This window comes from Gorilla gorilla, chromosome 9 (assembly GCF_029281585.2).
Source record: "Gorilla gorilla gorilla isolate KB3781 chromosome 9, NHGRI_mGorGor1-v2.1_pri, whole genome shotgun sequence".
NCBI classification, from domain to species: Eukaryota; Metazoa; Chordata; class Mammalia; order Primates; family Hominidae; genus Gorilla; species Gorilla gorilla.
The window spans coordinates 126,586,734-126,600,926 of NC_073233.2; the positions used below are offsets into that span (position 1 = coordinate 126,586,734).

Genomic DNA, 14,193 nt, shown 5'->3' on the forward strand with positions numbered 1-14,193 from the left:
CCTTCTGAGCCCAGGTCCGAACTCTCCATTCCTCTGCAGAGCGCTCTACTCACCCAGAATGGCACGGGCAGCCTTCCTCGCAACCTGGCAGCCACACTGCAGGACATCGAGACCAAGCGCCAACTAGCTCTGCAGCAGAAGGGTGAGTGACTGCCCCACCAGCCCACCTGCTCTCCTGAGGGGACCCTGGGTAGTTGCCATGCCTCCTCTATGCTCACACCTTTCACAGGATGTTTTTCCTTTAATTGGGATCTAGGCAAGAGCAGGAAGGATTTAGAGTGGGTACCTAAAGAAGAGCTTCCTGGATATTTATCTAAAGCCTTCAGGGCAGGAGACTAAGGGCTTAGGGGGCTGTGACATCTTTCCTAGAGAGCCTAGCCAATAAGGAAACTGCTTGTTGACCTGAGTCGGGTTAGACATTGCCCTCTCTGGAGGGAGGGGATGGATTTGATGACTTCTAGAAATGGTTGCCTGAGATATTGGCTCTGGGGTCCCAGGAGTCCTTGTTGCTTGTGTGCAATTTGGTTGTTTTGAAAGCCCATGTCTGTGCCTCTCTCTCCTCTTACCCCCTCTGTGTCTCTACCGTACCCTCTGCCTGGGGTCCCCCACGCCAGTCGAGTCGCTTCCCGCCGAGCCCCTCCCAACCGACGACCCAGCAGGTAGAACGTTGGTCATAGAGGGCATTGCTTTGGCCAGGCAGCCCCTGCCCTGGCATCAGCATGATGTGTCCTGCCCAGGTCCCCACTGCCTGCAGGCAGGGTCCCAGGCTGAGCTGGGTTGGGGTGTCTGCTGGCCTCACCCCTCCAGCTGGCCTCTCTTCTGCCCTCTGCTGTGCTCTACCGTGTCTCCCCTGCCTTCTTTCTTGCGTTTGTTGCTTTTGCTTCTGCATTGCAGGGGGGTCTGCATTGGCAGTCTGGGTGCTCATGGGGTTTCCGCCATCTCTTCCTTCTCCCTTCTCCAGCAGGCAGGGTGGGTGCATGTATCCTGCCTAGACCTACTTAGGCCTTGGTTGTGAGCTGGAGCCAACTGGCTGTCGTGCTGCCCCAGCACTACTTGGGTAGGTTTGGTGTCCTATGTGGACTCAGGGTGCGAAAGAGCACTGAAGCCAGACTGTGCATCTGTGGCCGGTTGTGCAGGCGACTGAAGCATTGGCAGAGCAGCCAGGCCTGGAGCTGCAGGGGCGTTAGGGAAGCTGCGGGGAGAGGGGGCTGCTCTGTGTTAACCTCTCCCTGCTTGCCCCTCCCTCTGTGTGTTGTGCTGCCAGTGGCCTGCTCCTTAGCTGCGTGGGGAGCCCACTGTGACTCCCATCTGTCTCTCCTTCAGGACAACAGGTGATTGAAGAGCAGCGGCGGCGACTGGCTGAGCTGAAGCAGAAAGCGGCAGCTGAGGCACAGTGCCAGTGGGATGCCCTTCACGGGGCAGCACCCTTCCCAGCGGGCCCCTCGGGCTTCCCCCCTCTCATGCACCACTCTATCCTACACCACCTGCCTGCGGGGCGGGAGCGTGGGGAGGAGGGTGAGCACGCCTACGATACGCTGAGTCTGGAGAGCTCTGACAGCATGGAGACCAGCATCTCCACCGGGGGCAACTCCGCCTGCTCCCCTGACAACATGTCCAGGTACACCCGACGCCTGGGCCCGCAGCCTCCCTCAGCCACCGCCTCAGCTCCTTGATGCACCTCCTCTTCCCCTTCTCTCCCCAGCGCGAGTGGTCTGGACATGGGGAAGATCGAGGAGATGGAGAAGATGCTGAAAGAGGCTCACGCAGAGAAGAACCGGCTCATGGAGTCGAGGGTGAGTCTGACCTGGATCAGGGAGGCAGAAGGTGTTGGGGCACAGAGCTACCTACTACATGTCAAGGGCCTGTGCTCCACCCCAAGCCCTTTCACCCACATTAGCCTTGCCACATTCCCCTGGGGTAGAAAATGTTTTAAAAGGTTGTATTCTGGCCGGGCACGGTGGCTCATGCCCGTAATCCCAGCACTTCGGGTGGCCGAGGCAGGCGGATCACGAGGTCAGGAGATCAAAACCATCCTGGCTAACACGGTGAAACCCCGTCTCTACTGAAAATACAAAAAATTAGCTGGGCGTGGTGGCAGGCGCCTGTAGTCCCAGCTGCGCGGGAGGCTGAGGCAGGAGAGTGGCGTGAACCCGGGAGGCGGAGGTTGCAGTAAGCCGAGATCGCACCACTGCACTCCAGCCTGGGCGACAGAGCGAGACTCCGTCTCAAAAAAAAAAAAAAAAAAAAAAAAAAAAAAGGTTGTATTCCTCAAACAGGCTTAGGGAGGCTTGGTTTGATTACAACTTCATAGCTCTTAGGAACAGAGAAGGCAGCATAGTAACCATTCTCTAACCAATAATTTCCTGTATGGAAACTTCCAGTTTTTGCATGTTTACTTCTGTAGACTTTTTGGCAACTACAGGAATTTTGATTCCTGTCTACCCGTATGGCAGGCCATTCCTCTTGGGGCTGATTAGGAAAAGCAGGAACTATGAGTGAAGTATAGACCAGAAGAGAAGGCAGATGTCCAAGTCAGTGTAGAGGTGTTGGCAGGGGAACCTTGGGAGCAGAGAGGGGTGACAGCTCCTTCACTTGGGCACGGAGCTGGGATTCAGCAAAGAGGGACCCATGGTTTATCCTGGGCATAGGCAGGCTGATGAAATGTGTGCCTAGGAAGGAGGATAAATAAAGGATCTGCAGAAGCTGTTCTGTGTCCACCATTGGAGGCACTCTGCATATTTGAGATGAGAGTGGGACTCAGAGAGTAAGGTCAGCAGTTTGAGGGATTTAATAAAAAACAGATACTGACAGTCTGAATGGAAGACCAGCCAGAAAAGAATGCCTCCTATCTTATTTATGTCTGAGTATGGCAAATGTATAAGCATCTCCTGGCAAATGTGGGGAAATGAGATTCTGCTAAGTTTTGAGCTGGGAAGAAATAGTAAATGGGAGTTAATGGTATAGGAGGTCTTTATTAGTAATTAAGACATATAAAGCATCACTGACATGCTCTGTATTTAATTATTTGTTTTAATGACTTCTAAAATCCTTTTATAGTGGCTTTTATAAGTTCAGTTCTGACCTTAGTCTCTAGTCACTTTTTTCCCATAAAGTTTGAAGTTCAATAGCAAATGTTTCTAATTTGAAGTTTCAGAAGGCCTTCAGTTAGTGATTGGGAAAGGACTATATATTAGCTGTCAAAAAAAGTTGTCTAGATAACCCATGTTGCGAGGATTCAGATACAATTGTAAGAGCCCCATTTATTTTTTGAGTGCTTTCCAACTGGAATCAGTGATGGGCATTTATCTACATGATCTAATTTCATTTTCACTATAATTCCAGGAATGGGCATTCTTAACTTCATTTCACAGATGAGGCAACTGAGGCTTAAAAAGTTTAAATGGCTGGGTGCGATGACTCACGCCTGTAATTCCAGCACTTTGGGAGGCCGAGGCAGGCGGATCACCTGAGGTCAGGAGTTCGAGACTAGCCTGGCCAACCTGGTGAAACCCTGTCTACTAAAAATACAAAAAAGTTAGCCGGGCATGGTGGCAGGCACCTGTAATCCCAGCTACTTGGGAGGCTGAGGCAGGAGAATCACTTGAACCTGGGAGGCGGAGGTTGCAGTGAGCGAGATTGTGCCATTGCACTCCAGCCTGGGCAACAGGGTGAGACTCAGTCTCCAAAAAAAAAAAAAAAAAAAAAAGTTTAAATGATTTTATCAGGATCACAGAGCCCATAGTGGTAGCGGGGCCAGGGTTTGAAGTCAGGACAGTCATGCTTAAAGCATTTCTCTTTAACCAGCCAGGGCTCTTGGAGAGGGTGGGCTTTGAAGATGATGCCTCCTCATGCCAGACTACCCTGAGGTGGATGCCTCCTGCAGCCCTGCCCAGGTGTGACGAGGGCCAGTGGGGGGAAGAGGATGGCCATAGGTGCTGACCCCTTGGCTTTGGGGGCAGGAGCGGGAGATGGAGCTGCGGCGGCAGGCCCTGGAGGAGGAGCGGCGGAGGCGTGAGCAGGTAGAACGGAGGCTGCAGAGTGAGAGTGCCCGGAGGCAGCAGCTGGTCGAGAAGGAGGTCAAGATGCGGGAGAAACAATTTTCCCAGGTGAATGGGCAGTGGGGCACAGTGGTGGTTGGTTTGACGGTGAGGGCTGTAGAGAAGTGGGGAGATCCCAGGGTTTCTGTGTTGGGCTGTAAAACCTGTTCTACTCCAGAAAAGATTGCTGTTGGCTTAATACTAGCAGAATTCTACCTGGGACTCATTGACCCCAAAACAGACCCACCAGGACTATTCAAGTTGTGTGTGTGTGTGTGTGTGTGTGTGTGTGTTTGTGTGCTGGGGTAGTGGGTTGTGAGGATGTGGCAGGCCACCTTGCAGACATCCGGGGTCAGAGAAGAGGGTCTGGACAGGCATCCCAGAGATGGGAGCTGGTAGTCAAGAATCAGAGTGGCTCCCCTTGGCCTCTCTCCAGGGCCTCAGATCCGCTTCATGAGCCTGCAGTGCACCTTCCCTTCTGCTTCCCCTGCTGCCCCTCCTGCATGTGGAACTTCAGGGTGTGCTGGCCCACACCCCACAGGACCTTTCAGCTCCAGTCCCCACCATCAGTGGATGACCTCACCCTGACTTTTGGTTTACATCTCCAAGACAGAATTGTACTAGTTTCTCTTCGGGACAGAAATCCTTCCTTGCCCAAAAGCCAGCCCTACCCTTTCTCCTTAAACAGGAGACTTGAGCAGAATAATTGAAAGCAGAAGGAGAAATTGGTTTGGGCTGGGAAATCTGCCCATGTCTCTGGTCCCAAATCCTAACTCCCACAACCCCCCATGAGGATCTGTAGGACTTAGATAGGCTGTCCCTTCTGATTAGTAGGCTTCCCCAGGTTGGGAGTCCCCTGGAATCTTTCCCAAGCAGTGATCACAGTTCCCTCATTTCCTACAGTGCAACAAAATAAATCCTAAGGGATAGGTCAACTGGATTGGGTTTGGGAAATAATGAGAAGGGGCTGGGCACAGTGGCTCACGTCTGTAATCCCAGCACTTTGGGAGGCCGAGATACACAGATCACTTGAGGCCAGGAGTTCAGAGACCAGCCTGGCCAACATGGCAAAACCCCATCTCTACAAAAAATACAAAAATTAGCTGGGCGTGGTTTCACACACCTGTAATCCTAGCTTACTCTGATGGCTGAGGCATGAGAATCGCTTGAATCCAGGAGGTGGAGGTTGCAGTGAGCCGAGATCATGCCACTGCACTCCAGTCTGGATGACGGAGTGAAATTCTGTCTCAGGAAAAAAAAAAAAAGAAAAAAGAAGCTCTGTGAATTTTACCCCCGTGGTTGGAATATTTGTAAAATGCTTGGTTTCCCTTTCCTGCTTCAGTCAGTGACTGCTCTGGGAGTCTCTCTTCTAGCCCCTGTCCTGGGGCTCAGGCATTGCTGCAGTGGCCACTGGTGTCTGGTGTGGGAGATGGGTAGAATCAGCTATCTGTGGGGTCGTGTGTTTTGTTTTTTTCTTTAAATAATATGTGATGTTTCCTGGCCATTTTAATGTTCTTCTGGGAAAGGAAGAGTAGAAAAATATTCCGGTTGACTGAGAATTCTAGTTAGTATCAGAGGTAGAGTAGACCTTAGTAATTATCTAGTTCAAAGCCGGCGTTTTACGTGGAAGGAAACTGAGGCCGAGAGAAGGGATGTGACCCAAACAAGGTCCCATGCGAAGTCAGAAACTAGATTTCTTATTGGGCTTTTCTTCCCAGACCACGTTCATATCTGGCCTCTTGCTTTATTCTGTTTGGCTCAGGAGGGAAAGGAGGGGCAGGGAAAGATAAAGATGCCGTGTCTTGGTCATAGGTGGGAAAACAGAGGCACAGAGTGACTTCGCAGTTTGCCCGGCCCCAGGTAGAGTCAACATAGGCGTGGTAGGTCTCCACTTTTGCCATAAGCCCTGTGGAGCCACAGTGACCGCCATGGGTTAGGGAGGTGTGATGTCAGGCTGTTGGGGTTTAGAAGTGAAGCCAAGGGGCCTGGACAGGGGAATAGTGAGGGAAGAGAGGAGACTCTCCTGACCCTCCCTCTTGCTCCCAGGCACGACCCCTGACCCGCTACCTGCCAATCCGGAAGGAGGACTTTGACCTGAAGACACATATTGAGTCATCAGGCCATGGTGTTGATACCTGCCTGCACGTGGTGCTCAGCAGCAAGGTACAAGGCGTGTGTGGCCCTGGGGTGCTGGGGAGAGGGAGAATCCCGTGGTGAGAGGCACCTCCTGGGTCGCTGGAATAGTGGCATCAGTCTCTACCCTCACCTAACCAGATCTCTGTCCCAGGACCTGGTGTGCTGGCCTGAGGAGATGTTGGGGACAATCCCCCATGAATACAGGCACAGGCGATGGCACACACTTAAGGCTTAAGTGTGCATATTTGGGTCCTTCCTTACTCCTGCTTCCCACCAGGTCTGCCGTGGCTACTTGGTCAAGATGGGCGGCAAGATTAAATCATGGAAGAAGCGCTGGTTTGTCTTCGACCGGCTCAAGCGCACCCTTTCCTATTATGTGGGTGAGTTCCCACAAGGCCACCCTGGGGGCCAGCCAGGATCCCTGGGCTCTGTTACCCAGGACGGCTGGTCTTCTAGAAGGAGGCCAAGCTTCCAAGTAGGGGACCAGAGTCTTGGGCTAGGCTTTGCCCTCCTTCCCTGAAAATGTACACAATGTACCTGGTTCACCTCCATTTTTGTGTTCATTCATTCATTCCTTCATTCAGCAATGTTACTAAGCATCTAGTAAGTTCCAGGCACTGTTCTAGGCTCTGGTGATGAGTAAGATGGCCACAGCTCTCTCATGGAGCTTATAATCGGGGAAGCAGACAAGAGTTATAACCACACACAATGGGTATGCTGATAGGAGACATCCAGGCACTGCAGGAGCATGGGGTCTTATGGTCGGAGTTGGGCTGGGAACTCCCCCTTGGACAAATTCCATCAGAGACTCCAAGACAAGCAGTTGAACAGTGCCAAGGAGTGCTCAGGATAGCCCAGGAACAGGCCGACTAGACCCTCTTGCTCTCTCAGCTCTCTCCGTTCCAGCATCTTGCCTAGTTTCCCATCCCTGGAACTCCCTTGTACTTTTCCCACTTGGAGCATGGGATGCTGTGTTATACCCTAGTCAGGAGGAGGTAAGGTATGCTGCAGTAACAAGAAGTCATAAAATCCCAGTGGCTGGACAGGTGCAGTGGCTCACACCTGTGATCCCAGCACTTTGGGAGGCCAAGGTGGGCAGATAGCTTGAGGCTAGGAGATTGAGACCAGCCTGGGCAACATGGTGAAACTTTGTCTCTACTAAAAATACAAAAATTAGCTGGGTGTGGTGGCATGCACCTGTAGTCCCAGCTACTCGGGAGGCTGAGCACGAGAATTGCTTGAACCCAAGAGACAGAGGTTGCAGTGAGCCGAGACTGCGCCACTGCACTCCAGCCTGGACAACAGAGTGAGACTCTGTCTCAAAAACATGAATTAAAAGGCCGGGCATGGTGTCTCATGCCTGTAATCCCAGCACTTTTGAGAGGCCGAAGTGGGCAGATCATGAGGTCAAGAGATTGAGACCATCCTGGCCAACGTGGTGAAACCCCGTCTCTACTAAAAATACAAAAATTAGCTGGGCATGGTGGCACGCGCCTGTAGTCCCAGCTACTCGGGAGGCTGAGGCAGGAGAATTGCTTAAACCCAGGAGGCAGAGGTTACTGTGAGCTGAGATCGTGCCACTGCACTCTAGCCTGGCGATAGAGCAAGACGCCGTCTCAAAAAAAAAAAAAAATTAAAAAGGAAATCCCAGTGGCTTACCAAGTACTAGGCTTCCTTATGCCCAATACATGTCGACTGCACATTGTGAGTTGGTGGGGGCTCTGCTGTGCATCAGCGTTGTCTTTGCTTCAGCATGCCTTTTGGGAACATTTCTGGCCACAGTGGCAGAGGGAAAGAGAGGCTTAAGTGAGCCCGGCCTTGGTATTAAATGTCCTAGCTGGGAAGTGACACACATCATTTCTGTCCAGAAGTCATAGATGGGGCTGTCTGCCAGTCACACAGCCTCACCTAGCCACACAGCTGGGAAGAGCAATCCTGCTAGGAGCTCAGAAGAGGGGAAAGGGCTGCAGAGTTTGATGCCAGAGATGCTCAGGTCTGGAGTGCCCACTTCCCCCCTAACCTGGTCCCTGATCACCTGCTGGCCCCTCTAAGAAACCTTCCCTGACCACCCTGGGTCCTGGGTGTTTTGAGGAGGCAGGAGAAACAGAAGCACAGGTGTCCCATGTTTCTCTCTGGGCCAGGAAGGTAGAGGGACTAGGGACTTTGGAGAGCAAGAAACATGTCTGGGGAAAAGAGTTCCATTTTAGGCATGTTGAGATTGAAGTGCCTCTGGGACATCTAGGTTTAGGAGGATGGTCAGGATTAGAGGTGGAGTAATAGTTGAATCAGGTGGAATAATAGTAATAGCAGATCACCTTTATCAAGCACTTGCATGAGCCAGGCGCTGTGCTAAGCACTCTGCATGCATCATCTCATTAATCTTTGAAATAATCCTATGAGGGAAACACTATTTTTATGCCGTTTTACCGATGAGGAAAATGATGCTCAGAGAGGTTAAGTAAATTGCCCAAGGTCCCACAGCTCCTAAGAGACAGAGATAAGACTGAATCTGGGCAGTCAGACTGCAGAGCAGAGAAGAGGGGAGGGAGAGGGCCGAACCCTGGGGCAGGCCTACCCGTGTGGGGAAGGAGAAAGAGGAGAGACCAGCAGAGGGAGAAGGGGCAGGAGACAGGAAGCCAGCACTAACCACTTGCCAGGTGCTGGGCTGGTGCTTGGCATATGTGGCCTTAGTTAGCGCCTGTGGAACAAAAGGAGACTAAGTTCAGATGGCAGGAATAGAAATGGGAGCAGAAACAGGGAAGGAAGCCAGCCAAAGGAGCAGACATTCACAAGCAGGAGGTGTCACCAGCAGTGATGGATGCTGCAGGAAGGCCAAGAAAGATGTGGCCCAAAGGCTGTTAGACTCAGGGATGGGAGCTTGTCAAGAGAAGGCTTTCTGCTGTGCATGGGGCCAGGAGCCAGATTGCACAAGATTGAGGATAGGTGGGTGGTAAGGAAGCGGAGGCAGGAGTGTGTTACTATTTCCTGTGAAGGAAGGGATGGGAGAGAACAGGAGCTGGAGGGCTGAGCAGGCCCAGAGCCAGGCAGGGCTGGTCCTTTACCAAGGAGGAAATGTCAGAAATGGGCCTGTGGCTGGATAAGGGCCATGGGTGCCTTGCCTATTCCGCTTGGACCCTCTTCCTGCCAACTCGATAGAAACCCCCGCATTGCATGGAGTCCAGATTACGTATTATCTCTAGGAAGCCTTTCCTGACCCCACCTTACTAGGAGTGATTCCCATCCTCCTCTGAACCCCTGCATTATCCAGCATCTGTTTTTCCATGTGACGTCAATCCAGGAGTGTAATGATATAATAACAGTGCCACGTTATGTGCCACACACTGTGCTGAATACCTTAAATGTGTTCTTTCATTTAATACTCATGACAACCTGTGATGCGTAGGTGGTCTCATGGGGTTCCTAGCCATGCCTTTACTAGCTATTTACATAGCTGTGTGTCTGTATTTTCCTCACTGTGAGATTGTAGTTTCCTAAGAGAAGGGTCTCTGACTTCTCTCTGAATCCCAGTGTCTAGGACTCATTCCTTCAGTATTGGGTACCTACTGTGTGCCAGGCACATAGTTGTTTGTGTTGGGGGAGGTAGACCATGGAATGGATAAAGGAGGATTCAGATTCAGCATAAGTTCTATACAGAGGAGCATCTGTGCTGTGGGAACACAGGAGAGCACAACTGTGCACTGTCGTGGTGACATTTTGCAATGGGTCTTGAAGATCGTTTAGGAGTTTGCCAAGGAAATGGGCTGGAGGAGATAGTTCCAGCATACAGAGTGTATTATTAAGGGAACAGTGAGAAGCTCAGATAGGACTTGGGACTCATGCAGGCGAAGGTTATGATACAAGGCTGGAGGGACATGTTGGCAGCAGTCCGTAAGTTGCCTTTACCAAGCCACAGAGGTCGGGGAGAGGAGGAGCACTCGGGAAGGAGCTTACTTCCAGCCGGCACCGTTGAATTTAGTGATTCGCGTGACCTCTCCTGTAGGACGCAGGCTCACTGTTAAGGATGTCAGCTGTAGCATCTGAGCAGTGCCACAGACAAGTTGGCCCAGGCCCTGTGCTTTCCCTTAACAGGGATCCTGCCCCTTCTCACTGAATGGTCACCTCTGCTCAGGTAGTTTGCCCCTTTCCTGCCACCTCTGACCTCCAGAGGCTATATGCTATATGTATATGCTAACTGCTCTGTACACATCAAGGGAGTGTGCTTCCTATCTTTTTTAAAAAAAAATAGGTAAAAGTATTCATATAGTTCAAAAATAAAAAATATATAAAAAGGTTTAAATTGAGAATTATGTCCCACCCACTACAGTAACCACTTTTATAAATCTCTTGTGTATCCTTATAGAGTTTCTGTAGGAGAATATAAACAAATACTTTTTTTTGCACAAAAGGTGGCATACAGTACATTCCTTTTTTACCTCCTAATGTGTCTTAGAGATCATTTTATATCAAATTTATCTATATCTAGACATTATATCTGGGTATAAATTATAGACTTATTTCTGAGTCTGTATCTGTATCAGATATTTCTTTCTTTCTCTTTTTTTTTTTTTTTTTTTTGAGACAGAGTTTTGCTCTTTTTGCCCAGGCACTGGAGTGCAGTGGCGTGATCTCAGCTCACTGCAACCTCCGCCTCCCGGATTCAAATGATTTTCCTGCCTCAGCCTCCCGAATAGCTGGGATTATAGGCATGCACCACCACACTCGGCTTATTTTTGTATTTTGAGTAGAGACGGGGTTTCGCCATGTTGGCCAGGCTGGTCTCGAACTCCTGACCTCAGGTGATCCACCCTCCTCGGCCTCCCAAAATGCTGGAATTATAGGCATGAGCCACCATGCCTGGCCTGTATCATTCTACTTAACAGCTGTATTCAGTCTTCCATGATGTGACACACACTAACTTATTAACCAGTCTCCACTTGATTGATATTTTGGTTGTTTCCAATCTTCTGTGACTGTAGACAATACTATACTTAATAATCTTGTGTGTGTTACTTTGTATATGTGAAAGAGAAATTCTCCTAAATGTAAGCATTGGATCAAAAGATAAATGCCTTTCTAATTTTGATAGACATGGCCAAATTGTTCATAAGGGTTTTACCAATTTATACTCCCACATGTCGTTAGACTGCCTCCTTCACCATAGACTTGCCAAAAGTGTGCTGTATATTTGTTGTATGTTTTTGTCATTGGGGTAGGTGAGAAGTGGTATCTCAGTGGAGTTCTGATTTGTATTTTTCTGTGATTATGAATGAGGCTGAGCATTATCCATATCTTTAGGATTCTGTATTGGGTTCTGTTTGGGGGTCTTGGGAGACTAGGATCTTCACCCCATTTCCCAGATTTGGAAGCTCAGGCCGTGGAGCTCCACGTAAATGGAGCTAGACCTGAAGTGTGACCGGCTCCATAGCCCACCCTTACTTGCTTTGCAGACAAGCATGAGACGAAGCTGAAGGGAGTCATCTATTTCCAGGCCATTGAGGAAGTGTACTACGACCACTTGCGCAGTGCAGCCAAGGTCAGGGGTGGAGGGCACCAGAGGGGGGCCAGAGGGACAGCCATGGGGAAGGGGTGGCCTGGTGGGGCTCTGGGAGCAAAGGCCTCCAGCCTGCCCTCTACAGAGGCTCCAACCCCGTCCTCGTTCTCTTTGTCAACTTTCTCTTCCTTTCTCCCTCTCCCCTTCCCAGAAGAGGTTTTTCCGCTTCACTATGGTGACTGAGGTACCCCTCCCCACTTAGCTGTAACCAGCACATTAACACCTCCTGTACCCCACTCATCCCTGACCCTTGACCTCCCCTTCATCCCCCTCCCTTCCCCCAGGCCCAAGGGAGGAGCAGAAAGCAGGTTGCAAAGAGCAAGAAGCTCCTGTGGGCTTGGGTGCCTCCCTCTCCTTGTTGCCTCCCTCTCCTGGAAATGACAGCAGGATGTCTCCCCATGGGGGTCTGATGATAGAGAAGGGATGGCCGGAAGGGGTGGAGGGGACCCTTAAAGACTAGATTTGATAGGGAGAAATTGATAAACAGGAGATATTTGAGGCTGGGGCCTGCTTCCCTAATGCAAGTCAGCCTTCCTGCCACCAACCCTCTGATGCCCACCCCAGTCCTGATCTCTGCTCCTCTGGGGTCCCAGGGCCTAGCATCCTACTTGTTGCTTTTTCTGTCGGCCGCTGTTTTGCTGAGAGGAAACTCTGGTCCTCACTGGAAAAGCCTTTGTGTTTGATCCTCTTGATACTCACTTTTGAACCTGGGGCACCAAGGACCAGTGCCCCCCTTGTCAGGGTATAGCTCTGTCAGGGTCCAGGGAGTTTAGAGAGCCCAGGACTGCTGTGGTGTGAGAAGGGAACATTTCAGCCTGGGGCTCACATGGACTGGTAGGGTCTAGGCTGTGGACCTATTTAGGACTAAGCTCCAGGGCTTTCTAGGGGCTGGGAGGGGAAAGAGCAGATAGGGAGGCAGGTGAGAATATTCCTGGGCATGGGTGAGCCCCATCTTAGACCTTCCTCTCTTCCTTTGGCAGAGCCCGAACCCAGCCCTCACCTTCTGCGTAAAGACCCATGACCGGCTGTACTACATGGTGGCCCCATCTGCAGAGGCCATGCGTATCTGGATGGATGTCATTGTCACAGGGGCTGAGGGCTACACTCAGTTCATGAACTAACTGCCATGGGCCTCCTGGCAGAGCACAACTGGGGCTTTTGTATAAGAAGACTTTAATATTCTGTAAGGAGCTTGGTCCTGTGAGTTTCTGGGCTCTGGCCTCCTGAAGAACCAGCCAGAAGAAGAAAAGTGGAGGTGGCTTTGCTGCCTCCTGGGAGCCCAGAACTTGCAGTAACCCTTTAGGGTCCTGCCCCAGGCCCAGCCAGGGCTGAGGAGCTGTCACAGAGAGGGCCTCAGCTCCGACCTGACACCTGCTCTCCCCAGCCTGTTTTCTCTTTTCTAAAAGACAAATTATGGTACCATAAGCTGCCAAAGATCCCCTCCTGCCTCAGACCCCTTTGCCAGGGGCTTTGGGGGCTGAGCAGAGCCACATCCAGAGTGGGGTAATAGCTCAGGCGGCCCGCTTCCCATTTCTCAAACCCCGCTCTGCCCCATTGTTCTCCTTTCCCTTATACTTTTTATTACCTTGCTCAAGGGCCAGAAATCTCAAGTGTCAACCTGGAGGTCCCAGCTCCATCCCCTAGTTGCAGACTCATCACCATGGTTACCATAGTGACTGCTTCATTGCCATGGTTACATACTAATTGCTGCAGCTCTGTGGCCCAGCCCACTGCTTCAGCTGTGGGCCATCTGAGGGTACCTGCCATCATCTCTCCAGCCCAGGCCCCTGGGCATCTCATGCTGGGGGGAAGGGACTGAACACCGTTTTCCTTCCCCCTGCCTGTGTCTTCAGCCCTGATGCACAGGCTGCCAGCCCCCCAGTCCAGCCCTCTCCCTTCCACTGGTGCCTTGCTTAGAGCCAGAAGGGATGAAGCCGGGGGATCTATGGAACAGAGGAGGAGCGATGCAGTTGGGAGAGGAAGCTAGAAGGGTTGTGGTTGGAGTTCTGTACAGGGTTGAGTTTCCGACAGGGAAAGAGGATTCCTCCAATGCTTCTAGAGAGAAAGCCTGAGCAGGAGATGATGCAGCAGAGGGGAAGGGCCCTGTGGTGCCGCCGCCCTTCCTTCAGCCTCCGAAGGGTGATGGAAATGGAGAGTGGAGGACCAGGCCTCCAGCTGTCTGGCCTCGCCCTTCACGCCTTAACACTAAGCCCACCTCCCCTGCTCTCCTTCCCAGCATTGAGCCCTTGGTTGCCTGGGCCCAGGCTGGGGGTTTTCAGTATTTGTAAGCATTTCAGCAGAACAATAAAGCCTTTGGACTACGGAAGTGAGTGGAAGGCCGGAGGTGTGGGGCTTGGCGCTGGGGCACTTGGGGATAGGTCTTCCCTCCAGAGCAGGATTTCCACCCTATTCAAGGTTCCAGGAGGGAGCTAGGCCCCTACCCATGACCTCCAGGTCGTGACCCTGCCC

At 51.4% G+C, this 14,193-nt stretch overlaps 1 protein-coding gene across 39 annotated transcripts in view; it reads left to right on the forward strand.

Annotated features, from left to right (window-relative positions):
* PHLDB1 (pleckstrin homology like domain family B member 1) overlaps nt 1–14,050 on the forward strand; it is a 50,970-nt gene extending 36,920 nt beyond the window's left edge. For 13 of the 39 annotated variants that reach the window (XM_063693569.1, XM_063693577.1, XM_063693584.1 and 10 more), the window contains 10 exons: nt 40–142; nt 615–659; nt 1,324–1,618; nt 1,703–1,793; nt 3,960–4,106; nt 6,084–6,200; nt 6,451–6,553; nt 11,621–11,706; nt 11,876–11,908; nt 12,705–14,050. In XM_063693569.1, coding sequence (XP_063549639.1) covers nt 40–142; nt 615–659; nt 1,324–1,618; nt 1,703–1,793; nt 3,960–4,106; nt 6,084–6,200; nt 6,451–6,553; nt 11,621–11,706; nt 11,876–11,908; nt 12,705–12,845 — 1,161 coding nt within the window. In that variant the 3' untranslated portion in view covers nt 12,846–14,050. The remainder of the gene's footprint in view (nt 1–39; nt 143–614; nt 660–1,323; nt 1,619–1,702; nt 1,794–3,959; nt 4,107–6,083; nt 6,201–6,450; nt 6,554–11,620; nt 11,707–11,875; nt 11,909–12,704) is intronic. The other 26 variants (XM_063693572.1, XM_063693576.1, XM_063693583.1 and 23 more) reach the window with 3 other exon arrangements.
* Nucleotides 14,051–14,193: the final 143 nt, after the last annotated feature.